At 49.1% G+C, this 27,505-nt stretch overlaps 1 protein-coding gene across 12 annotated transcripts in view; it reads right to left on the bottom strand.

Moving 5' to 3' along the window:
* The window catches only part of ncam1a (neural cell adhesion molecule 1a), a 107,889-nt gene extending 82,630 nt beyond the window's left edge, over positions 1-25,259 (bottom strand). For all 12 annotated transcript variants that reach the window (XM_057054130.1, XM_057054131.1, XM_057054123.1 and 9 more), the window contains exon 1: positions 24,998-25,259. In XM_057054130.1, the coding sequence (XP_056910110.1) occupies positions 24,998-25,049 (52 nt within the window). In that variant the 5' untranslated portion in view covers positions 25,050-25,259. The remainder of the gene's footprint in view (positions 1-24,997) is intronic.
* Between the last annotated feature and the right edge of the window lie 2,246 nt (positions 25,260-27,505).

The following is a 27,505-nucleotide window of genomic DNA, read 5'->3' as shown; positions in this document are numbered from 1 at the left end:
CAGGAGGAGCAGACTGGTTATACTGGGACAGACAGGAGGAGCAGACTGGTTACACTGGGACAGACAGGAGGAGCAGACTGGTTACACTGGGACAGACAGGAGGAGCAGACTGGTTATACTGGGACAGACAGGAGGAGCAGACTGGTTATACTGGGACAGACAGGAGGAGCAGACTGGTTACACTGGGACAGACAGGAGGAGCAGACTGGTTATACTGGGACAGACAGGAGGAGCAGACTGGTTATACTGGGGGAACCACTACTGAGTGGATAATTATTGAACTGTTTAGACCACAGCTAGCCTGTGATTAATCCCATAAACTATGATTAATTTTAGGGCACCAATTACAACCAGACCTGTGGTAAGACTGGTTACAGACCAGTTACAGAGCCACGCTGCGTTTTGGAAGTCAGCTTTATTTCAGAGCAGAGAACCTGAAACATGTGATTATTTTATCAATATGTAATCAAGTTAAACCTCACCAATCTGATCAGGAGCCCCGACTACCAGAGGTACTGTCTGAACCTCCGTTATCTCTCGCCTCTGTCCTGTATGCTAGCAAATTCAATTACGTCATTAGTAGCTTTATTGGGGCAACGACCCTCATGTCTTCTGATAAGTGATCTAAAACAGCCCCACCCGCCCACCCTTACCCTGCTGAGTTTATCTCGGGAATTAGCAATGACAAAAGGGAGAGAAATAAAGCAGTAAAGGTTTGTGCACGTGTGCGTACTGTCCATGCAGAGCTGCTCCTGTAGCTCATCAGGCAATAAAACACTTAAATGAGGCCACTTCCACACTGACAGAAATTCGAGACTTGGAAAAGAAAAGAGCAGCAGTGAACTCCCTGAAAGACGATGTTCTCCAGCGGCGTTCACTAATGTTGGGTTAGCAGTGCAGAGCGCAGGATGTTTGCACAGTTAGCCGAAACCCTCCTGTTTGGTTTTATCCTGGGGTTCAGGAAATGAACAAGGACAGAAAATAAACAGGGCAGATTTCACATGTGGAGGATCCAGAGGTCAGAACCAAGTTTGGCCGGATTGAGAGAAGAGCCGAGCGGAGCTGGAGGCCAGGTAGGATAGATGACAGCGCTACAGAGCTCACCTACTAGCGCCGCTAGCTCCAGAGAGCAGTAACAAATCCTGTTTGACACTCTGACCCCTCCCCTGACCAAGAGTAACACATCCCTGCAGGGCCGGACAGGATGTAGTTGTGATTCTCATCAGTTACCTGACAGAACCTGGTGAGCAATGGCCCCGCCGCCTCCATCTAATATCGTTTTCTATACCTCTGTCACGTTTAAGGAAGTGTCACTCTGAAGAGCCACAAACGCGCAGCTGCTGCAACCGCAGCGCTCCAGGACATCACGTCAGCCATCGCTGACACCGTTTCAGCCATGTGGCATCTGACGACGACCGTCAGCGATGTTCGCCAACGTAGGGGGCTCCGCCCACACCTCTGCCAGCAGCGCTCTCCCCGACCTCACAGCATTCTCGCAGAACAGTGGAGTGACTCAGGAACAGTTCTGCATCATCGGGACTAACTTCCTGTCCGACCTGCAGTGTCTGAGACCATCACTGGTGGGAGGCTCCTGTCAAGCTTTCTCTGTTTACTGGATAATTCGGTGACTTGCTAGAGCAAAGCTAAACGACTCTGGAGTCGACTCTCATGGAAACCTGCTGTGGAAAGATGTGTTTATCCCTTCATCTTTCTGTGCCACACCCTCTCATTCCAGTTCCTGACCAGCTCATGGCTCCGCCCTCAGAGGCGGGGTTAAACTTAACCTCGCTTTGCTGCAGACTTCTGAGGGGTGGTACATCTGGAACTGAAGGATGATAGGATTCGAGGGTCCTGAGGGTTGTCAAAGTAAACAAACGATGGCTTCATGTGTCAAATGTGGCATCAAACCGAATATATTTGAGCTCAATATGCTGAAATCTTAATTACAAAAGGAAGACGGCATGTTTTTGCTAAGGACATAAAATTCTGAAAAGAATTACTTTTGACAATAGTGAATGTCCTCAGAGACCCTTTTCAGCATCTGCGGCTCCAGATTTATGTGTCTTCATTCAATTGCTCTGACATTTCAGAAAATCCTTCGCCTTAAAACAGGGTTTAGCCTTGGATGTAGCCAGTAGCGACCAGAGCTCTCCTGGCTGCTTCATTCAACCTTGAAAAAGATTTTAAAAAGAGGGAGGAAAAAAAAAATTGGGTTGATCATTAATTCCAGGTGTGAAGGGGCTCTTTATTGCAACACCAACGTAACTGCTAATTACAACTGCTAACTTCTAACAAATTCACCGCCTCCAATAATTTACAATGATTACGAAAAAGTGTTTCGGAAGTGACTGCTGCTACTTTGTAAACTCCTCGTAGCTTACTGGTCCTTCTGCTATCACCACAGTGGTGTGGCATCAAATTTTCCAGCGCTGAGCTAACCTATATGTGTGTTGACGTGCAGACCTAATCAATAGTTCCCTGCTTGGCCCCAGCAGTCAGACCTAATAATTACTGTTTAAGTGCTCCTCGTGGTCGACAGTGGGCAGCCTGATATCAGTGGTGCTTGTGACGAGATCCAAGCCTCTTGCTTCCTTCTAATTGCTCGCAGATGTTGCCCGCCTCACATCCCGCAACTCAACGTGCACCAAATGAAAGCGTCGGCTGGACACGAGCCGGCAAATGGGAAACACACCACTGGGTTGTCAATAGAGCCTGAAGGCCCGAGGATGGCGGTTCTACAGACAGCACACGCCGTTTGATTTAACATTAGCAATGAGCCGACCAGCTCTGACGCCGCTCGCGCGGCTGAAGTGCGTTTTCAGTTGTGCGGGCAGGCTGATGAATTAGAACTGACGCAAACTGGGCAGCAGCAGGCTGTAAATGAGTCAAATGAGCAGTTATTAGGTCAAATTGTTGCCCCTCTGTGTCTTCTGAAATAGAGTCCTGGTTTAAATAATCCGATAACGTAGCTTAAACGTCAAAATAGACATAAAATTTAATCTCTTTCCTATATTCTGTTAATTAAATGGGACATTAGGTCGTGATGAGCAGACAGCCAATCGTCCGTTTTATTTATTAGCGCTGATGCTAACCTGTGTACTAGCATGGGGCTCGGCTCTGCAGCAGTGTGGAAATGATAGCCAAGAAATGGGGCGTGGCTGATGGTTCTGTTGACTAAAATAAAGAATTAACAGACAATTAATGTGATAAATGAAGACCGGCGAGTGTTTTAATGAGACCTGATAAACGAAGACAAAAAGCAAATGTAAATATTAATCAAGAACCACCAACCAGGTTGCAAATTTTGCTCACTAATTCAGTTAATACCAAAATGACAAACAACCTCCAGGACACAATGAAAGCACGTCCGAGATGTTTGCAGAAGTTTTGAAGTGATTCTGTCTCATCTAGGAATCAGCTGAAGACTTAAATCGGACGATATGGACTTGTCTGTTTCTGCTGGATCCTGCCATTTAAGCATGAAACAATGAGGCAAAGTCACACGGAAACCTTTGCTGCCTCAGAAATCTGAGCAGGAAGACAGAAAACAAGATAAAGGGGCTCCTGGGGCGTCCACGAGGCAACCTCTAAAAAGGTTTCTTCAGCAGCAGACAGACTGAAACTCCTCAGCAGCTGTTTTAACTTGTGTCTACTCAGCATCATCACAGCTTCTCAGCGACAGATCCTCCACAGATTGATGCGTAGGCCTGTCGAAGCAGGCCCAGAGCTGCAAATTAACAAGAGGCCAGCAAAGCTCATTGGTCCAACCCTGCCCAGATTAATTAGAACCGTGGATGGAGAAAAGCTCAGGGGTGTAGTAGTCCGATAATCCCGAGTGTCCGCAGCTCCACCAAACTAAATACAATACGGCTGCCTCACACAGCAGACCTGCTCATTTGGGATTATGTTGTTGTCCTCAGCTCCATCACCAGCAGACAGAGATGTGAGGAACCCAAGCTGAGTCCTTAGACTACCACAGATGACTGCGACATGCAGATACGGTTTAAACTCCGCAAAAAAGGGACGGAACAGCGGAAAATCAGTGTTAAATCAGTGAATTAATGTCTGTAATCTGCCGTTTGATGTTGATATGAGGTGGGAAATGAAAAAGCTCCCCCTGGACTGCAGTCGGTGGAGGGCTGGACGTCTCCCTGCTCTGTCTTTGCTATCATCTGTGATCCTCAGCGCTGAACTCGGCACCAGGAGGGCAATAACTCTCATTGACTCCCGTGGCCACCATCTCTCCGGATCTATACTCAGCTCGACCCTGAAAAGTGTTTTCAATTACTTGCTGCTGCCGCCGACCTCTTCTGCTGAGCCCGTTGAAAGCAAACGGCTCCAACTTCCACCGAGGCCACAAAGTGACGGCGAGCGGCTGATGCTGCTTTCACCGACGCGAAATAGCGTTTAAAAATGCCCGGCGGTGACACACGTGGCGTCACGTCAGAGTGGATCGAAATGAAAGAGAACGCTGGATGTGCTGGCGGGTTGTGTTCCAGCTCCTGACGATGTCGAGGTGATGGAGGAGGTCCCGGGAGTCTTGAGACGCTGGGGTGGCGCGACCCGCAGCAGAAGGTGAGGATGAGGTCTGTGGGGGTGTGAACAGGTCAAATCGAATCCAACAAAGACTCCGAAGACTCCAGAAGGGTGGAGCTTCACTTTGAATCTACTTCAGTGGCTCTGGGGTTCAGCTGCCGCTGTCCTGGACCCTTCAGAGGAGGTTTCTCCTGGTCCCAGCTCCTGGCGCTGCCTCACCTGAGCTTCATTCCATAATATCCCGACTGGCTCTGTGTTCCAGACGGGGATCCCAGTTCAGGGAATACTGGGGAGGCGACTCTATACCAGGTCAAACTGACCGCATCACTAGTTTTCCACCTAAGAGATGTTTCGACATCTCCTCGGTCCGACACACAGACGGACGGACGTCAGTTTGAGCCCCAGGGGGCAGATCAGAAGGTTCCGACTGTAATGGAGGTTCGGGATTCAGTGTGATGGCGCAGATTTATGACTGCTGATGTCAGAGATGTAGCCTGCCTCCAGCCTGGTGTCACGTTGCACCTGCCCTCGCTAGAACCGCCGTGACGCGCCGCGGCTCAGTTCAGGTCCCCCCACGCAGACAGGTGCTGGCAGCACGGGGCAGAGTCCAGCAGGGCGGGAGGAGCTCTCATGGTTTCATCCTTCTGACCCACTGCTGGTGACTTTAGATCCTTTCCCTCAGCTGCGATCAAACCGGAGAATCTCAGAGACGTTTCCTGCTACACCATAAACGAGGACAGGTCGCTTTAATGGGGGAAAAAAATCCTCCATTCCTGCCGTGTTTGTGCTGTCGGAGCGGCATCCCTAACGATGCCATTATGTGCAGCTCCTCGGTACCGGGAGGACGTTGGATAAGGGTTTCACATGCATCTCGCTGCAAGACGGGCGGCACCAGAGCGGCTGTTTGAGCCGCGTGGATGGAAACACGCAGCTCTCGAAGGCTCCATTCGACCGGATGAGACTGAGAATGGGAGATTTAAATTCCTGCAGAGCGAATGCAAAATCTTTCTTCATGAATCATCCAGACAAGCAAACATGGCTGAAAACAGCCCGTTTCAGTGCGGGACCTTTCAGCTCCACCAGAGTCCAAACGGAACAATGGCTCATTCATTCATCTCAGCGCTCCCAATAGGAAAATGCAGATGGAATTTTTCATCAATTTATCATTTCCCAAACTCAAACTCTGTTCTATTTTATGTGAATACATGTGATGAAACCAAATTACAACCTAATCTTGATGAAAATCTCACATCTTTTTGGTCATTATTGAACAAAAACTGTAGATTTTTGGTCATTAAACTGCTATTAAACATCCCATTTCTGTTCATTCTCATCTTTTAGCCATTATAGAAATATTCCTAAACTAAATTGGAGTCCCCCCCACTTACATCCATAAGATTATCATTATGTTAATGACATATTTGGAAATGATCACCTTAAAATGTAAATCAGTTGCTGGGTAACATTACGTCCATTTCTCCATTCAGGGCCACAGTAAAAACGCGGGGGGAGCAACATTCCGACCCCTCTGCAGGACTAAAGCCTCAGAATTTGCATCATGATCTCAGATCTTGAGCAATAATCAGATCAACAACTTTCCGGAACGTAGAATCACGGCGTTGAACGAGTCCTGCTGCTGAGGACACCAGGTCCCTGCAGAGTCCGACGGCCGTAATAAGAACCCAATGTGACTCGTCAATCGCTTGTTTTCTCCGGGCCTGAAGGTTTGTTCCACTCTGTAATTTACTGTGTAATTTACTGAGGAGCAGAAGTTCAACTTGACCACCGGTGGAAACACTCGGCCTCTGAAGCGGAGGCACGGGCGCAGAGATCGGAGTGTGCTGAGGATCTGCAGGAGGTGGACGGATCCTCTCCACTCCGGAGCTAATTGATGCCGAGCTTTGTGGCAACAGGGGTGAAAAAAAATTAGCGTTAATCCCACAAAAAGGGATTTTCTTTTCTCCCATAGACATAAACTGCAGCCGGTGCAGCGGAAGAGATGTGACACCAGCCAGATAAAACTTGGAGCGAGATTACAGGAAGCACGGCTGGAATTCCATTCAGAGAAGAGACGGCAGCTGTTCGGAGATGAGTCCATTAATGTGGAGCTCAGGGTGTCTCTTTAACGCAGCGAGTATTTCCAGAAATGCGCACTGATCTGATTTCTTCAATTTCATCCGTGAAACCCCGTTTTGCTTCTCGTGAAACGTTCCCAATCAGGGAGCATTAAAGCCGCTGTAGCGCCGCCACAAACCCCGAATGATGCAGTATTAGCAAAGACAAAGAGCCGACCACGCTCTGAGACACAGCTTTCCCCTCCAAGCTTTATTTGTTGGGAAATTCATTTGAAAATACTAATTAGATGGAGAAACTTCAACAGGTTATTGATTCCCCAGCATCTGATAACCCATCTGATAACCCTCGTTAACCCGCAGCTTCGGTTCTTCATCCTGGAGTATTCCCACAGCACAGCCTCCATTCCCACATCCTGAGACTGAAGACCACCAACCAGAGCTCCCGTCTCCAGTTACACCTCCTGACACAAACAGAGCAGGAACAAAGTGATGTTTATTCCAATATCAGCTCTGTGTGCCTGCAGAGGTCCTACGCAAACATTGATTCTGGTAGCGCTCCCAGGCCGGTCCGGTTCTGCTTTCTGAGCAGGTTCCTGATGTTTGACCGAGCGCAGTGTCACAGCAGAAGGAATGCAGCGTGTTCTGTTTGAATTATTGACCACACAAACACACAGAAACAGTCTTTCGCTGCCTTTTTTATCTGCAAGGCTACACTGGCCGCGAGTTTAGGAACTCTGGGAAGGACGCAGGTTTTGATCGTGTTGGTTCAAGATTCAGGAGATTTTTCGTTGCTCGGGATGTTCCCCTATACTCGTGTGAAACTCTGGATCGGAGACTTTAGACAATCCTCTTCGGTCCGGCTCAGATGGGCAGCTCCGCCGCAGAGGCCTCCATCCAGCTTATGAAGTAAAGCAAAGCTAAAAATATGACACCAGGGCGACTCTGCTGAACTTTAATGACAATTACAATTGCGCAAAGAGGAAAACTGTTGACATTACGAATCAGCAGGAACTAATCTGACATTTTGTGGACCAAAAGAACTCATGAATTAATCATCACATCCCCCCGAAAAACACTCTGCTGTGGTTTCCTGGATATTTCTACCGCTGCTAGCTGTTCCAGAGGTTATTGCCAGCACACGTGTTTTTCCTCCGTTTCAGACAGGACGAACGTGCATCCAAAAGGACGGAATGAATGAATCTGTTACAGTAGCTTAGTGTGACAGCAGACACGAGACTCTGTGTGAGGCCCCAAAACTATTGAAAACAGGCAACTAACAACAGGCCAAATCAGCACGTCCTGTTTGCATGTTTATACAGCTGATGAAGAGGAGAAGATAAATGTTTTCACTGTCGCCGAAGAGCAGAAGATAAACTACAGCTGCAGTCCAGCAGCAGGACAAAGTGACTCCAGACAAGACACCACAGCAGGCTTACTGTGGGGGGGTCAAACAAAAGCAGCAGGAGCAAGAAGAATTATGGAGAACTCTGGATGGATGTGGACTGTGAGGAAATCTGTCTGGAGAAACATTTGGAAATCTGGGGAAACATTTGACGCTACACCTAAAATATGTGGTCACTATTTTCCACCAAAGGTCCAGAAAAGCTGAAGAGGGAAAGTGGAAGGGGTGGGAGTGGGCGGGGCATAGTGTGGATGGCTGGGGCACATTGAGTAGAAGGGGTGGGAGTGGGCGGGGCATAGTGTGGATGGGTGGGGCACATTGAGTAGAAGGGGTGAGGGAGTGGGCGGGATTAAGTGGTAGAAGGGGTGGTAGTGGGCGGGACACAGCAAGCTGACACACGAGTGGGTGGCGCACAATGTGGATGGGCGGGGCACAGTGAGTGGAAGTGGGGGAGTGGGTGGGGCACAATGTGGGTGGGCGGGGCACAGTGAGTGGAAGTGGGGGAGTGGGTGGGGCACGATGTGGATGGGCGGGGTACAGTGAGTGGAAGTGGGGGAGTGGGTGGGGCACATTGAGTAGAAGGGGTGGGAGTGGGCGGGGCATAGTGTGGATGGGTGGGGCACATTGAGTAGAAGGGGTGGGAGTGGGCGGGGCATAGTGTGGATGGGTGGGGCACATTGAGTAGAAGGGGTGGGAGTGGGCGGGGCATATTGAGTAGAAGGGGTGAGGGAGTGGGCGGGATTTAGTGGTAGAAGGGGTGGTAGTGGGCGGGACACAGTGAGTGGAAGTGGGGGAGTGGGTGGGGCACAATATGTGAAAGTATGTGAGAGACACAAACATTGATAATAAATATCAAGTTGATACATCATAAAGAGAAGACGGGAGGGGATCAGAATCATTCTGAGTGTCTCTTCACTCAATTGTTACTATAAAGAGGTGAGTGTCAGGGTCTGGCTTCAACCATGGGGGTAAATAAATCCCCCCAGCGTCCTCAAATTGAGAGACATGTGCTGTGGTCATGAATAATAAGCACAGCAAAAAATGTGCCTGAATGCGTTTCACAAATCAGAAGTTGATTGTAATGGTAGAAAAAAAGATCCCCCACTGTTAAAAATGCTTTCCCACTACTTTTAAATGTATTAACAATAAAGTTATAGTCTTTTAGACAACAGTGTACATAACTTGGCAGGGAACAAACTTAATCATCATATATCCACATCAGCAAATATCAGTTATCGGAATTTATTTTTTCTCTAAATAATTGCAGCAGTTGTCACAAGTGGTTTTAGACAATAAACTGAAGTTGGGATGTTATTCTGTTGACGACAAGGTCCAGGGTTAACGGAGAACGCTGTCAGCACAGATAGGATTGTGTCTGGTTCTGCCTGTTTATGACAAGAAGCTAAAATCTCATCTGACATGAGAAATTTGAAAAAAAGAAAAATTTTATGAAATCCCCAAAATGCAGGACGGAGGGTAAGAAAACTCAGTGATGATATTCTGCGATCTGAGCTCTGGGAGGATGGTGAAGGCTGAACAGTCAGTATCCCTGAGGGATAGAAATGAGACCCAAGGCCAGAGATAACCTCAGAAGGACAATTCAACCCCTCCATGAACCCATCATGACTCTCACAGACCATCAACGACAGGAAATATGAAGATTTTGAATGAGAAATTCTAATAAATGTGGTTAACGTGAGTCAGTCAAAAAGTGTGAAACAAGGGATTTTTGTTTTATTCCGAGATTTTTGGCATATTCAAAGGAAAAAAGGCATCTCCAACAGGGCTCCAATGAAACTGCCCAGATTACTTTTAAATAAGAAACCATTTCATCTTACAGACGTTTAATATCTCTTCAAGGTTTGCGAGAAAAATGATTCTGGCCTTTAATCTTGTTAGTTTATTTCAAACATTTGGGTACGCTGACCTACGACAAACTTCCTGCTTCTAAATAGACGATCTGGTAACCCGATATCAACCTCGTTAATCTAATAAAGGTTCAGACATTGTGTAGAAGGACAAGGGCGCCGACGTGGACCTGCTTCCTTTCAAGACAGCAAAAAAAGAGAAGAGCTGTTTTATGGAGGACAGAGTCACTGTCAGGATCGATGCAAAAGACGTTAAATTTGCTGACCGATCGCCGCTCGTATTATCCTTACACCGACCCTTCCCGCGGAGATGATGTCACATCCAGAAAGTGCTGATGGAGACAGATTTGAGATCAGCCTAAAGGTCGGAAACACTGTTGGACTGTTTTTCTGATTGAAAACATTCTGTTTTGGAGTGGTTCCCGCTCCCCTCGCTGCAGCTTCACCTTTAGCCTGCCGCTAGCACAAATCTGCCAGCATGACTTATTGTCTCAGGTGAAGCCAGGCAGAAGACACTGCAGCCACTGAGACGCCCTCCCCCCGACACACACATCCACCAATAACAACCACGAGCCCTCCCCTCCACCATCTCACCACCCCCAACAGCACCCCAGGGACTCTCACCCCGTCTGCTGGGGGACTTCTGGGATCACTGTGGCACCTCGCCTCCCACCAGCATCAACACTGATTGCAGTGGGGGCGGCGCCACGCTCACGCTCCACTTCAGCCAGTCATGTCCCCTGATTATTTATGACATTTTCTCCACAGCGATGAATTCATCAGAATCTTTAATCCAGACACAGACCAGACATCGGTACATCTGCAGGGCTTGACCCCACCCACTGGGTCCGCCGCCACCCCTCCCCCACCTTCCACTGGTTTGCATGCCTCCAATTGTCTTTCCTTTGTGGTTGTTGCTGCTGTTCACCTGCTAGCATCACGCTTCACTCATTCCAGAAACGATCATTTCCAACAGAAGCCTCTGCCAAATGCACACGCTGTGACTGGAATTCTCAGGGTCCAATCCCATTCGATTGACTATGACGGGGAGCTCAATGAGCCTTTTCTCATCGTCGAACCTGCTAACGATGTTAGTGCCTAACGAGAGCAGGTGGAACAAGAGGAAGAAGAAAGATAATGAAGGAACAAAACACTAAACCTCCATTTCCCATCAAACGGTGGGGTGGGGGGGGGGCGGTCACAGTGAAAATCAAATCAGAAAACTGGTCCTGAGGAAAAAGGATTTCGCGTGGAGCCCAATACATTCATGCGTCAGAGAACTTTACAGTGATCTTCCTGCCCACTGATCCATTAAAACAAACCACAGGTTGTGGAATGTCCCCCCACTCCTGTGTCGCTACACGTCATCCTCATTTCCCATCGTCAGATGAGCACGAGATGTTGTCAGCCTGCTGTTAATGAATTCCTGTAAACCAGACTAGGAATCTAATCTAGATAACCTCCTCTTCTATAAAAAAAAATCAAGGTTATCACATTTCTGATAATCAACGACGCCTTTATAGAAAAACAAGAGTTTTGACTGAGTGCTTCGGTTTAACAGCTCCAGAACGTAATCCGAGCCATTCCAGCAGCAGCTGCCTGACTGGTGATAAAGTCATCACAGATCTGTCCACCAGGAGCCCCTCTCTGGAGAATCCCCAGTAATTTAACGGCAGGAATAAAACGTGTCTCTCTGCTTTGTCTGCTGAAGGCATCCATTACATTATTACATTAAAAATATTCCAGATGTTCCTCACCAGCCATTAATGAGGTCAGAGTGGAGAGAATTCGAAAATGGGAAAGAGCTTTGAGGCGAACCCATCAATAGACTCCCGACGGGCTCACCAGGAAGAAATTTACCCCTTAAAAAGGGATAAAGCAACTGTTCGTTACTGGGGAGGGTGCACCGAGGATCTGGCACCGCAGATTTAGACGCCAGGCACCGAATTAACCCAGACTTTTGTCAGTCTTGTCAACCTCCTCCTGTTGTCTTCGTGTCATGACCAAACCTGTTGAAGGATATATCTGACAGCTGCTTGGTTATGCTGGGAGACCCTGTCCTTGTCGAAGAGAACAGCTCCGTCCCCGAGAATCTAAAAAACGGTTTAAGATGATAAATCATTGCTTATTGAATTGATTAACTTTTAATCTCAAAGGAGCTGGAGGACTTTTAATGGCGCCTGCAATAAAAGCACTGACAGGTCCATAGTTCTTGGTTCTAGGGTCCTCCAGGCACAGGACAGACCCTGGTATACAAGTGTGGGACTGAAACAGTGCAAATGTCTCTAAAGACAAGCTGTTCAGCTGACACGGGGCAGCCATGTAGGTTAATGAAGTCCTCGTTTCTGTCTTGATGAGATTTCATATCTGTGGGGCCAAAAAAAGCACGAATGGCCTTTTTTCCCCCCCTTTCCAGGACACCGGATGATCTGCAGGCATGTGGCAACAGAGAACGCTCTGAACACAGAGAGAAAGAGCCTCTCCACCCACGGTGGGGGGAGAGGACAGTGATTAATGAGGCCACACCAGTGCAGACTGGACCCCTTATACCCAACCTCCAGTCGCATCTCTGCCTCAGCAGCAACCATGTCAACAAGTCCTCTGTTACACGGTTCCTGCAAACATCACTTTTGTCATCGGCTCTGATGCCACCACACATCCGCAGTAATGAAACCTCTGTTGTCTTCATTAGCCGCTCAGCAATAAAGCCTCCCACAAACGGGATGTTCCATTAGCTGTAATTAAGGAGCGGAAAACGGTCTGAACAGGAAACATTTCGGCTGCATCCTCCTTAAAAGTTTTGTTAGTTTGGGACCAGCAAGTCCATCCTGGAGGAGCTGAAGAGCTTCTGCAGGTACCTCCTGCTGACACTAGTGGCGAGATCTCTGCAAACATTCTCACTTTCCAAGAGGCTTAAAAGGAAGAGGAGAGGGAGATGTTCCGTGGCCCCGCCCACACAACCACTCCTTAGCAAAGGCCCCGTCATTATGAAGATAACTGCCTCTCGCCTCCTCGCTGGACAGGCTGATATCTATCTCCCTATCTTTTCTGACAAGCGAATATAGCGTTACCCATCATGCACCTCTGCAATCATGCTCAGTTAAAAGGAGAAGAGTCACACGTAGGCCAATGTTGGCAGATGTTGATCTTTCCTCGTCAACATTCGTTTCATTTTCAGACAGAAAAATGTTGTTTCTTCCAGGTTTTAAAGTGCTGAACATGTGAATAGAAATATGAATCATCCAGATAAAAATCGCATTTTGACTCCTATTCTTAATTCAAACATCGACGACTCGTCACTTAAAGTTTCTCTTTTTGCAGCCAAGGCCGAGCGCATGCGGACAGACCCCGGATGGCTTCTGTTACAAGACTCGCCGTCGAGGCCACATAAAACCATCAGCCCCATGGGACCAAACTGATGGGTTGCCAGAACCTTGTTGAACATCGAACGGCAACTTTTCTCATCCCTGGAGTCGCCGATGGAACTGCAATCTCGCTGTTCAAACACAGCTGCATGAGTGAGCTTTTACCGCGGCGCACCCCCCACACACACACACACACGGATACAAAGAAATGCACAGCTGCTGCTCTGTTGCCCAGAAACTGAATGTCATTGCAGGAATACCCCCATTCCACAAACAGGATAGTGTTACAAGAGACAAACTCGATTTTGCCATTTGGACCCGAGCACTCTCTCGCAGCCCCCATGCATCAATTTGCTGCAGCTAATGAGAGTTCACATGACACAGGAAGAAAAAGAAATGCATAATTTCACCTTCCTAAAAGGCAGGACCGCTTCATTATTGAGTTTTTGATATCGTTTTACCCATGAGTGAAGACTTAAACCTCTGCTCAATCAATATCTACCAAGTTATGAGCTCTGTAATTTCAAAATCACATTATGGGCTGTTGCTGATTTACAGAGAGTATGAATAAGATCAGATCGAGAGACGGGCCTGTCGATGCGATGCTGGAGACCCGGCCCCGGCAAATGTATCCGAAGGCTGTTAGTTTAACAAAATTAGCTTCCGTCTGTTCCTCCCGAAGACTCCACCCTAGTTATCAGCCTTTGTTGATGAATAACTACAGTATGAACTCTTTTAAAAGGAACATTTTGTCTTTGGAACCCGGTTGAAAAAAGTTCATGATCATCATTTCATCCTGCCAATGGTGAGAAAAGGTTGTATAAAAGATGATGAGATCTTCATGGGGGGATAAAATGCAATCCGGTGAATGTACCACCCGATGACCTTTTCTTCTGAGGAAGGGAGAAGAGCCATAAAAGAGAACATTTAAACCGTTTCTTTTGTTTTTTGCCACCTCGAGCCTTCAAAGTAAATATTGGAAATGAATGCAGGAGTGTTTGCTGTTCTTCTCTTATTAGCCTGACGGATATTTCATATTCTGTACAGTTACAGGCTTTTTCTGAGGGAGCTGGTAATAAAAGTCCTCCAGAGGCTCTCCTGCCGTTAGCCAGTGTGAAGAGCTATATCCATGAATGGACTAATTAAGCTCCTCAACATCTCCAGGAAAATGGCGCCCAGAGATCGTCCTCCACAGCGGCAGTAATGAGAACAAGCAAAACTAAAACGCGAGTGGTAAAGAGAAGAGGGAAGTTGTCGACTGCCTGAAAAATAAATACGGGACCCTTCGTCGGCAGGGTCGGCCAACTGGCATGGTTATTTTATTTATTTTTGCCGCCTTTTTTTCCTGTGTGTGTGAAACATTTGACTCTGACCTGAATTTAATTAGCTGCATATTTTTTGAGTGATACGAATGTTCGTGGAGAACAAAATGATGATCATGAAATAACAGAAAATAATGAATTTGAAGGGCTATTGTTGAGTCTCGCAATGATGCGGGATCACGTCCTCCCCAATTTCCGGGGCTTTTGTTCCTGAACGTGGGATAACCGCGTTCACCTGACACACCTCATCCCAAAAATTCCTGAGCGGTGTGCCATATTTCTGAATGTCCCCAACTTTGTTTGCTGCGACGCTCATTAGAGCCCACAAACAACAGGAGATGAGTTCTCTAATGAGCAAATTCTTTCGTCAAAAACGAGCTCTGTCCTCAGAGACCCAGCCGGCCTCAACAACCGGCCCATTCTCACCGCCGCCTTTGTTCCCTCATTTCTCCACCTCATTGCAGCCGACTGTTACTGGGATTACTGACTGGAATTGGCGGTTCCGAGGAAGTGAAGGTGGAGGTGTGCGTGGACCAGAAGGACCTCTGAGCTGCTTTTTCACACACATCGACAGTGATAAGTGGTCCACTGGTGCTTCACTAGCCTGGCTGATTCTCAATAATGGTGACAGCAACTCTCGCATTAATCACCATGACCAGTCAACAGACACAGAGCTGGAAAAGTGTCACAAGAGAGTGTTCAGACACAGAAACCAGCCCAGGTAGGAGAATCCCACCTCGGTTGGGAAACCATTCATCGACCGACTGCGCTCCCGTGAACTTTTCAAGAGAGCCCCATCTTGTCTCTGTAGACATCACTGTCCCAGAGGACAGCGGGAAATATTGAGCTTCTAGTGTCATTACCTCCACACTGGAGGCCTAAATATTTAATGTGCGAGGTGTGATCCGTAACAGATGAACAAATATTATATTTTATATGAGTTCATTAAGCTGTCTGTCTGTCTGAGACACTCCAGGCCTGAAAGGCTGGACGTGCCACAACAGGACGTCGATGCAGCAGGACTGAGGGACGGAAGGCGCCACGTGCAGGAGACTCTGCGGTCGGGTTCACCGTCAGAAGAATAAAACATTTCCATCTTTGCAGAACAGCGGCTGTCGTATATGAAGACTCCCGCTATAACTCAACAAATGCAATTACTGCAGCGCTTGGAAAATAACAATCAAGGCTGCAGATTGATGGCTGCAGTCCAGACACACAAACCCATTAAAGCTCCAGCAGCAAGCAGCCATGTAGACACAAATAAGAGCAAAAAAAACAGCGGCTGTGTCCTGATCAGGCCTCAACACGGAGCCATTTGCTTTCAAACATCACAGCCTATTCCTATATTGCCATCTCAATCTGGATTAAACCAAGTCTTCAAAGGGAATTTCACACCGTCGTTCTCACTCACGTCAGACGGGCGAACCTACGCCTCTGCCTTCGGAGAGAGAGAGAGAGAATAATTATCATCGACGCAAGTAAACGTGACAGCTGGGCACCTGTGGAACATTCCTCGCTAAACAGGTCCAGTGTGCTGATGACACGTGAGCACATCGTACCGGCGTAAACTTTGGCAGAGGAACAACACATTTACCGTTCCCTCTGATGGCGGCCGTCTGCGCCGACTCCTGCGTAAGAACGCCAAACATATTCAGAGGATTTGACCTCGAGCCACGGGGCATCGCCGTCTCCGAGGCTTCAGCTGGCTGGTGGAAAGAGGTCTAGACTCCGTTGGATCGTCTGGGCTCGGCCCATCTGGCGGCCCGAGCGGCCAGCCAGTGTCACTTGCCGACAGCGTGACACATTTGTTTTACTCCTGCAGTGTAAACACGGGCTGTCACCGACGGACCGAAGTGTTTCCTCTTCATTCCGAATGTTACACAATCCCTTGCTCTCTCAGCACCCCCGCACAGAACATTAGTATCTTCCTAATCCAGGTTTCAAATGGTTCAGTTTGGCCCGGATTTGGAGATGAAGACGTCGCCTGACAACCTGAAACGAAGAGCATTTGGTGGGGCTTCAGTCATTAATCAACACTTTGATTCAACTATCAGGATCCAAGCGCGTTCCTTTCATCTAATCCCTTCATTTCCAGGAAGAGGGGGGAATTGGCTGTGATGACATTTGTTTAGAGCAGGTTTACTATAGCGGCAGTGACATGAAGAGAGATCTGTCAGTCAGGAGAGTCAATGCTGAGACATAATGAGGACACCAGGAACAAACTGCTGATCCTTTCACAGGAAAATCACAGAGGCTTTTCATTTCAGAGCTCAGGGTTCTGATAAAACCTCACTCAGCCGCTGCATCGAGGGAGTTAATTTAAGAAGAAGAGAGAAGAAAGGGCTGTCCAGAGATCTAAAAAAGACAGGTCGGTGTCTGCAGCGAGGACGCTTCAATCAAATCACAGCACGGACGACGCAGAACACCATTATTGGTTTTAGTCAGATTTATGAGATTAAAATGGGTTCCAGCCACAGAGCCGGAAACAATGAATCCAGTGGCTGAAGAGGCGGTCTGGTCCTCCACTTCCTCCTAGAGGACACTCTGCATTGTGCGCTGCCTCCACCTCAACCTCCTCCCACGTCACGGCCTCCACCTTTTGTCTGGAGCCCCTGCTCACAGCCAGCCACTCCCGGCCCTTCTCTCTAACAATGGCGCCAGTGTGAAAGCCTAATAAATGGCAGACCTCTCCACATCTCATGAAACAACACACAAACGTTCAAACCGGCCCCAAAATGGCCCGCAGCCTCCCTGGGAGAGGGGACTGGTGCTGGCTCGGACACGGCCCGATTGACATGACATTTTCAGCTGAATCTGGGTGTGATCTCTTCATTCGTAAAAACAAAAGGTTCCATAGATGCTCGATTTGGGACGGTTTTAACGGCGTAGGATGATGTTTCCTCTTATGTCCACGGAGAGGTCACCCGGAGGTTACAGAAAAATCAAAACAGATGCACTAAGAGTTCAACAGGCGGAGGAGTTAATGATTCTTAGCAGTGAAGCTCGATTGGACTGAAAACATGTCAGAAAAGTCAGACGAGAATGTTCGGATTGAGTGAGCCAGCTTGTTCTTTCAGGCTACTTGAAGCCAGACTAGGATGGCGGTGGGTCTTTACCAGTGTGAGCAGAGAGCCTGATGAAGAATTCATGAGCATCACAGAGGCTTCAGTCCTGGTTCTGGAAGAGTGGCCCAGCTCGCAGTGGTTTGAGGATGATGAAGCCCGGTGACCCCCCCCCCCCGAGAGGGAGCGAGGTGGGTGCTGAACTACGACTTCTGAACCTCTCAGTTGGTCTACAAGAGGCTGGGTCAGCTGTGAAGGTGAGGAACAGGGTCTCCCAGCCCGACGTCCAGCTGAGCTGCTCCAGGCCAGGATTTTGACCCCGTGGTCGACCCACAAGTCTTTTACAGGATGGATTTTATACCCACTTGGCCTGGGATGCATCAGCATCAACGGGGCCAGAATTGTGTGAAACACGCCGCCAACACCGGGACCTGATTCCCAGCTGAAGAGCTGACACGTGGCTTTGAATATTTGGTGACAGCTCAGCTCTCCACGGACGCACGTCTTGGGGTTTCTGACGAGCCGCTCCCTCCCGGCGCCGACGCCAACGTTACTGTGCAACCACCTGCTACCACGGACACAAACAGCAGCATTTATTTTCATCAGCCTGACCTCACCATCGCTCACGTGCCACTTCCATGCGCGCAGCAGCAGCGGCCCTCCGCCGCTCTATTAGATTGCGAGCGGGATTTTACCGGTAATGAGATGAAATCTGACACGCCACTTTGATCAAACGTCCAGGGAGGCTGTGCTGCCTCCGCCGCCCGATCAGAGTCCCCCCAGGTTTACACGGCATTACCTCATGCAGAGTCACAACAATATTAGCAGCCGAGTATCAGCGGCGCTGCAAATATACTGTCTCCATCTCTGAATAGTGGACGAAGACGTGTATGAATTCGGAAGGTTTTATTGTTATTTCAAAGAATTTCAATTCCAAGGAGCGGACAAAAAAGAAGGCACATTCGCTCTTATTGTTTTCCGCTTCTTGTAAAATGCATCATCCATCCCAGAAACACATTAATCTTCCATGCACAGCACAGTAGGCTGGAAAGAATGCTGCCAGCATCGCTGACAAAGGTGTGCACATCTGGAACTCTGGAATAATCCCAACACATGAGCCTGTGCAGGGTGACCCCTCCCCCCCCCGATCAATAGTCTCCCTCTCCCCGTGGACTACACGATCTTCTAATTCGTCACCTGTTCCCATTAATCTCAGATTGTCCAAAGAAAACACACCGAGCTAAAACTGGAGCGGTGATTAAAATTCAAAAGGTTTTTCCACTCGGTCGGAGTTCAGGAGTTGGTGTTCGGTTTCAAACCCAACACAGAACCATTTAAATGCAAAAAAACAAAAAACAAAACTCTGTGGTGCTGAATTAGAACTGTCAGCTTTGTTCTGCTGAAGATCCTTCCATGGAGATCAGAGCGTAGCTGCAGACGTGTGTTGGAGGACCGCTGGCTCCGCCTCAGACGGTGAGCGGGGTGCAGTCAAATAATTCATTCTGGATTTTTGTCGGCACGCTCTGAATGCGCACCGCAGCGGCACAAAGGACGCTCGCCTCAACAATGTGCAGATTTAGAGTAAACAAGTCCGCAGAAGTGCCGAGGGTGCACATCTCGTCGCGTGCCTGTTCTCCCTCAGGAGGCACTTTGCTCCGCCCACAAAGGTGGAGGAGCCCCAGTACCTGAGGAGGCAGCGGCTCGCTGTCATTGCTGGGCGTTACATCATTATGGGAGTCAGACTGGGATTTAGACACACACACACACACAGACACACACAAACACACACACAAACACACAGAGACACACACACACACACACACAGACACACACACACACACACAAATGCCGGGAAACATGGTAGCTTCTGCCAAGATGAGGCAATAAGATACGAAGAATTTTAAGCGCCGTCCCACTCCGCCGTTCTTCCCGGCGTGCGTCGCTGGAGCCAGAAAACAATCCCATTAACAACATAGATTTACAGCCAACTAGAACAACAAGAACAAGTTTTCAACATCCCGCTCCTCGTAAACGGAGTCAACAGGTCACACGATGTTCACTCAAACTCCTCCTGCAGCAGAATCTCAACAGATCAAAATGGTTGAAGGGAGCTGAAGGTCCTACAGAGACGTTCTCCGTGACATGAAGGTCTTAACAGTAGAGGAGGAAAGTACAAAAGGCTGGAACAGAATAAAGGCATTTATAATGCTTGTGATGACAACAGCCTGAGGGATGAATAACAGGTTCTATTTGAAGGCAGAAACGCGATTAATCCCGAGAAGAGAAAAGATCTGAGCAGGAACTATGTAAATCATCCAGCTTTGTTTATTCTCCAGCTATTCTGCAGACATATGAGGCCAAAGTCTTGTATAAATGTGCAACATTCCACTCTATAAATAACCCCATGTTACACGCGCAGGATTGGATGGTCATCCTAAAGGAGTCAAGCGGAGCTGTAAGTATGGTTCTGCTGGTTCTTCCAATCTGTTTTTGGGTCGGTTGATGGTGTGAAGGTGTGATCCGACCACGCGTGGCGAATGGGTCCTTCACTCTCGCGTGCCGGTCGGGGTTTAGTGCGTTACCGAGATCATGCAGATCCATTAATGAGTGAGGAGCTGCGCAGCTAATCAGACCCTACGTAAACTCCAGACTCCTGCCGCTTCACCAGCTGCAGTGTGACAGTGTCGCACGAGCGTGCACGTGGGCGCAGCCGCAGCCATAAAGCAGCAAACAGGGAAAAATCAGACGATCGAGTCGAAGACGAAGCTTCAAACCGGGAGACACAAAAACATCCCCGCAGGCCTCCGAGCGGAGGGGCAATTACCCCTGAAGGCACCAGGTGCCCCTTCCCAAGATGAGCCGCCGCCCTCCAGGTGCCCCGAGAGGCAGAGAATCCTCCCGAGATGAACAAGTGCAGCAGGGGTGACGCGAGCGAGGCGACTGACACGGGCGAGTCCAGAAGATGCTGCTGCGAGACGCCGACCCCGAACGCTCCACGCGCCCGTTGGGGGCAACCAGCCACCAACAACCCCCTCCCCCCTTCCTCCGCCCTGACAGCTCCCCTCAATCATAACATAGCTGCTCTCCTTAAACTGCTCTCTTTCTATTTGGAGGGTCCCTCGATCTGATTCTCCTTAAAGGGGTCAAAACCAGCGACGCTCCATGTGAAAAATTAGAAGCGTTAGGAACAATTTCCTGCTCTCGTGGCCGATAACGATCACCGATGCGTCCGTTCTGATTAGCATCAAGCTAAAGAGTTCCCATCGACACGTCATAGAGATGCGTGCTGGATTAAAGCATCCTGAAGGGTTCGACTCCTGGGCGCGCGACAGTTTCATAGTAGGATGGTGAGAAAAACAGGACAGATGGAGAAAGCTGGTGTGAGTTATTCCATCTCGGGTGAATATTGTTTTTCCTGCACGCCGCAACATTTTTATCGCGCGAAAGCTGCGATAGCAGACGCGCGTCATTTAGCTAGGAAACAGATAAAGCCCATCGTGGAGCAGCGGGAGCCGAAAATCTAAGAAGAGTGAACGTTAAAATCTTCCTCCTGTGTTTTCATCCCTTCAATTGTGTTTTCAAACCCAACAATTACGGTCCTGATCCGAACTAAAGTTCCCTTAAACTCCATCCTTACTGGTCCATTCCAGCCTGTTTACTATTGGTTCAGGACATCTGTGAATGACTATTTTTGAAGCATCTCCCATCAAAAGCGCGGTTCCAGACAGAAGGAACTGTTGGAAGGCGGCGATGGTGAGCGACTGGAAGCATTTGTGCCGCCCCGTTCCGAGCCCGGAAGGTTTGTTTTATCACGGCTCATGATCGTCTGGCAGATGTTGAGAGTTCTTAAGAGCAGATGATGATGTTTTCACTTTGACTGTAATTATCTCTCATGTTCAGCGAAAATGAACCTTCAGAGAACTCTGAGCGGAGGCTCTCTGAGGGTTCTGCCAGGCACGCCCCTGCAGATGAAGACAGAAACGCAGCAGAGGTTGAAGGGCTATGGGGGTGTGGGGGGGGGCATCACACTTACTGCATAACAAGCTAATCTAATTCTTCCCTTTCCTCCCTCTCTGTTGCGCGCCATCAACCTTCACACAATGCCCATCACTGGCCCTCTCTTCTCATGTGCTGATTAATATGCAGAGACTGCCCGTCCTCGTCCTACAGTCAGACACTCCACTCCGGTCCATTTGAACTGGGCCCATCTGAACTCCTGGTTCTGAATGCCCACTTATACACTTTCTTACAAGACACATGTCAGACAAAACATTCAAACTCCCATGGAACCAGGAGCCCCCTGGACCCGGCAGGGAGCTCTTCTTACTCCCAGTTTAACCGTCCAGAACTTGGAGAGTAATTCGAAGAAACGAGAGATTAGACTGTTTCTAAATGACTAAAATGTAATCTGAGTGATGCAAAAGAGAATGAAGGAGGTTCAGCTGCCACTTTCCAACTGGGAGAAGCAGAGGAGAACATCTGGAAAAACCCAAACCTCAGCAAGTCTTCACTTTCTGTTATTTTACAGCAGATCTGTGCCGTCCAAGCCGTTGCAGACCGGCCAGAACCTGAGAAGCTGCTCTGCTGATCACCATTCCATCAACATTAAGGATCAAAAAGAGAAAAAAAAGTCCCCCTTGAAGGCAACTCGGGTCTTCTTGCAATTGCAAAGCCAAAAAAAAAAGGGGGGTTGACGGTCCAGATTTATTTCAGGAACAGACTAAAAAAAACAACTTATAATTTTCCCTTGTTTGGCTTTTTCCACTTTGCCCCAAGTCAGAAATAGCCTGGATGAATTTCACGGCGGTTTTGAACTCTCCGCAGCAGTTTGGGGCCCATATGTTAGTCATTTTGGAAGAGTGTGGCTTTTTCATTCTTCTCGCAGCAGCAGCAGCAGCAGCAGCAGCAGCAGCACGGTGGAGACACAGAAAGGCTCATTAAAGGAACTTCACAGTTCACTTTGTCTCAGGAATCCGAAGCACATGGATCACATTTGCGCCAAACGCAACGCCGGCATGGTGACCTTCATCAAACAGCAGGTGCACGGTAGCGACCGTAAGCTAACCGTTGGCGTCTCGTTTGATGTACAAAATGGAGGGAATGAACCGCTGCATTAGGTTTGAGCATTCTGATAATGATGCAACAACTGACCCAGCTTTTCTCAGCATCACTTCCTGTTTCAGAGCTCCTGTTGTCCTATTAGGGGTTTGACCTCAAAACATTTTTCCTCCAGCTAACAGCTACGACTTTAATAGCTCGCTAAAGTCATCATCAGCTCACAGCGGAACTTTAACACGCACGTTTGAAATGCCGTCGGACCGCTATGGTTGCTTTGATTAGCCTGTGGTGTTAGCATTCCCCCATAGCCACGGCGGTCTAATGAAAGGGCCTCAAATCCACAGACAGTTCAATGAAGCTGTGATTTAAAGTTGACATCATCTTCACCGGGGCACCGACCAGCCCAACGTCATCAGCAACCTGTAGATCAGGGAGAGTCCGAAGCCAAAGAGAGGTCGTCCCATTAACATCAAGGTCCAGAAAGGCATCAATCTGAGAGCGCCTGATGACAACGCCTCTTTCACAACAGCCGGTCAGGCTGAATCTGAGACCACAAAGACCATCATCTCTCTAATCTGACCATCATCTCTCTAATCTGACCGCGTTCGCCCACTTCTTCCAGCTCCCCATCCCAGTTTTTTCCTGCCAGCCTTGAGAAATTAAATGACCGCTGAACAGGAACTGGAAATCGATGCGCGTTATTAAAAGGCTCCGTCTTCACACTGCACCATCCTGTCATTACCCTTTCAATACTACCTATCAAATAATGGGATCGATTCCTTTGACTCTGTTGCTGCTCCCACAGAGGCTCACGTCTCTAATTATCTCCTTTCTGTCTTTCACTTTCCTTCCATCTGTGCCGGAGTGAATCTCAGGAGCTGCCGAATATTTCAATGGGAAGATGAATCAAACGGGGAGGGGGGGGAAAAATCCCACCGGGTGGATCCAAATTGCCCTGGGTAACACTGACAGGCTGACAGTGATTGGCTGTAACGATGGCGAAAAACATAAAACCGAGAAAAACCCCGAGTGTGCACATGGATGCAAACTGGCACATCGAGATGAAGCCGCTGACCATCACGACTCTGGGGAGTGTTCCGTCCAGTAGAGGGCGGTGTGGTGTCCGAACGCCCCTAAAGCAACATTATTTCAGATAAGAGCTCATTTGAGTGGTGACGTCCCTGTCCTGAACCTCCGGCTGCCTTTATTCCGCCCATCCAACGTTGTTCTATAACGTCTTCCGTCGGGCTGATAGAGCTCGTCATCATTATCTCCAGAGCTCTTATTGAGAAAATGGAGATTTAATCTGAATCATTATGAAACTAAGACTACTCTCCCTGTTTCTGAGGGCTCTTAGAGTCCACTTGAAGCTCTCAGTACCATGGGCAGATGTGGGGATGGGCTGTGGGGAGGGGCTGGAGAGGGTTTGGAGGGGGGGGTCAGCCCCCTCCTAGCCTGTATCCCCACAGGAGCTCTGGGATTGGATCCCATTGTATACATTGAAAATCCATTCAGTGCTCCTGAATGGATGACGAAGCCCGGATCCCTCCCCCACACGCCCGACCAAATTAAAGCCAATTAATCACATCAGGCACGACGCGTTATGAGTTTGCGCCAAAAAACGCGTCGCAAAAGTCCACCCAAAAGTAAATCCAGTGGATCCTCTTTGACCCGGCTCAGAGAAGCGCATCGATCCGCTGCCTGATCACAACGATGATAAACTGGTCCAATCACAACCGAACGCTGACCCAGAACGGTTTGAGCGCGCGTTTCTAAAACCCGAGCGTGAATTACACCCTGATATTAAATTTAATCACTTTCCGGGCGGACTGGAAGGCGACAGCGGCGTCTCGGCGCTCCGTCCCCGAGCCGTGCACAGTCACGCACGCTGCTCCCAACTGGTCATACTAGTTGGGTGACGGCAATTAAGGGTGGCTGTGGGTCGGTCTGTCTCTGCGCCACCTCCACCTGCACCCACCGTGCGTAAAATTTAGAGAAATGACGCAAAAGTCCGGTGTGACCGTGATCCGGTGCCCGGGAACACGAACCAGATGCGACGGTGGGAAACCTGCACCGGGGAAGCGCGCAGACGGGCATCTGGCGCATAAACAGCCTGGGGTCCCCGCTAAAGTTTGCCTGGACCGGGAGGAAACTGCGGCTCGGACGCGCTGTCCGGAATCAGGCGCAGGGATGCCGCCGGCCAGAGGATGCTGCTCCAGGAGCGGCGTGATCGGCCTCCGTGTCACGCAGCTCGACCCCCGCAGAGGATCCAGCATCAAAAACAACAGGGCTCAAACTCCGCTTCTTACCTGCGCAGCCAATGAGCAGCAGCCCCCAGAGCAGCTCCCGTATTTGCAGCATAATTTGACAGATATTCTCGTGGACGAGGCAGACGACGCGTCTCCAGTGATGAGGCGGGAGGGGGGGCAGACGGGAGCCTTCCTGCGGGACAACAACTAACTGCCACCGGACGGATTTTTGGTCCTTGTCGCTACCCGTGTCCACGGCACAATGACTGACAGACAGCAGCCGAAGCACGCACTCACGCACACGCACGCACGAGTGAGGAGAGGCACGAATTACTCCGCCCGGTAGACGACGCACACACGCGCAGGGGGGCGGGCTAAAGTGGAACAAAGTAGTGCGCGCAGTGCCGGTGGAGACAGCAGATGGTGGGCATGGCGCTAATTCGGATTAGCGCGTTTAAACTAGATTAGAAACAAACAAAGACACAATTAAACAAACGGTGAGGTAATTAATAGTGAAACCCATGCGTAATAACAGTCACGAAGAGGTGAAATAGCTCTGAAAAACATTGTTTTGAGCTGAAAGTCGGACGCGTTTCAAAACGATGCAAAGCAAACATTTCGCTCGGTCAACAAACACTGATTGTCAGCGTGGAAAGTAAAGAAAGTCGGCCCAGTAAAGGCAACAACAACAACAAAACACTATTTCCAGGAGTGTGACAACCTCCCTGACATGTAGTGAGCTCACAGGTGTACTTTACACACTCACACACTTCTGCACACACACACTCCAGTCTTCTCCAGTTCGCTGTTTTAGCGACTTGAAGTGTGTCACGCACAGAGTCAGTCCACGGGATCGCCAGGACTGACCTGATGTGCACATGTGTGGCAGCCAGAGGCGAGGGCGTGTCCCCGAGGCAGCGTCAGGAGCCGCAAACGCGTCCGTCCAACAGTCCTGAGACGTGAAGACCGGACTGAAAACAAACGACGCCCCCTGCTGGTCGATTCTGGTATCAGAGGGGAAGCTGAAGCCTTCAGCAGAGACTTAAGAAGCCGTCCCAGAGGAGGCTGACAGACAGCGTCCAGGGACCAGGGACCAGGGTCCAGGGACCAGGGTCCAGGGTCCAGGGCCAGCTGTTCACGAAGGTTGTGACACATGGAAGCATCATGGCTAAAGTTGTGAATAACAGGAGAAGCTGCGTGCAGATCTCTGCCCCTTACATGATGGATAAAATACTACTTTTAATTATGTTCATCACACCAACCAATTAAACGGGATCCTCGTCCTGCAGCAGCCATTAAAGGCGTCACCTGTGGCACAAGGACAATCCATTTTAACAAAGGTTATGGCTTCAATTATGTTGGTTCCAGATGACAGGCTGTTTTTTTCCCCCTGACAGGTTTGTCATTTTGTCATCTGTCAAATTTACCACACCGATGATTTATAAAGTAAAAAAAAATAATAAAAAGCTTCCAGTGCAGCTCCTGTTCTCTGTAAATCAGACTCTACAAGCATCAAAGTGTCAAAGTCTCAACTTTATTTATGCAGCATCTGTTAGTCAAGACTGTCTGTGGACCCAGCGAACGAGGCTTGGGATGAACAGATGGTTAACGGAGGAGGAGAAGGGGGGATGGAGGAGGAGAGAGGAGCAGATCCATCACTCATGCAAATGCATCAGTTCACCTGAAGAGGCAAAACAAACTGGGCGGGTCAGTGGGGTCAAAGGTCAGCAGGATGAAGTTGGTAGGTGCATTTCCGTGCACGTCTAAACCGGACTGCGATTCTCTCTCGATGGGCGTGAATAATTGATAGAACCGGATGAATGGGTGGAGTCAAACGTCCCGATTTACTTTAACGTCACACCGCAGACTTGATGGGACAACGAAATATGAGCCCAATGTGGCCGTGCACGTGCTCCCGTGAAGCCAGTCACAACCGTAGCGCCCACCTGAGTGACCCAGATGATGCTGTGGACCAACCACAATAGAACCCAGCGTTAGCAGCACCGCTAACGCCACGGGACAAGTGTTTCATTGATTGACGCAGCAAAGAGCAGATAATCCACGCGGGGGGGGGCTGTGAATCACCCAGGGGTGATTAAGAATAAGATGGATTAAAAGAGTCGTCAGACAGGAAATCAACATTTGAATCGCAGCACGCAGGAAGTGCCGCTTCCCACCTCCGTGGCGTGGCTCGCCGCGGCCCACCCCTCCTCCCTCCGACCGAGTCGTGGTTATTAAGCAGAAAATTAAAGTGCACTGCGTCTGACGGACGCCCACACACACTCAAACTGAGAGCACAAGAAGAAGAAAAGGGATTTTTCAAGCACGCGGCTGAGCCGCTCTCTGACATTTGCTTTGTTTTCTCTCTCATCCCGATGAGCGGGCCGCAGAAGCGGCGGGAATGACCTCTCTCTGAGGTGGATTCCCCCTGTTACCGTGCCGACCCCGTCAGGAGATCCACAGGTGATTCTACAGCAGATGGACCAGCAGAACAGCCCTGTTTCCATGCACGTGCACAGCCCCGCCAGGCCTAACGTTCTGACCTGGGACAGGTGAAGGACGTCGCTC

The sequence above is a fragment of the Takifugu flavidus genome, chromosome 14, assembly GCF_003711565.1.
Source record: "Takifugu flavidus isolate HTHZ2018 chromosome 14, ASM371156v2, whole genome shotgun sequence".
In the NCBI taxonomy this organism is placed as follows: Eukaryota; Metazoa; Chordata; class Actinopteri; order Tetraodontiformes; family Tetraodontidae; genus Takifugu; species Takifugu flavidus.
Note: the sequence above shows the minus strand (reverse complement) of the source record. Positions and strands in the feature narration are given on the sequence as shown.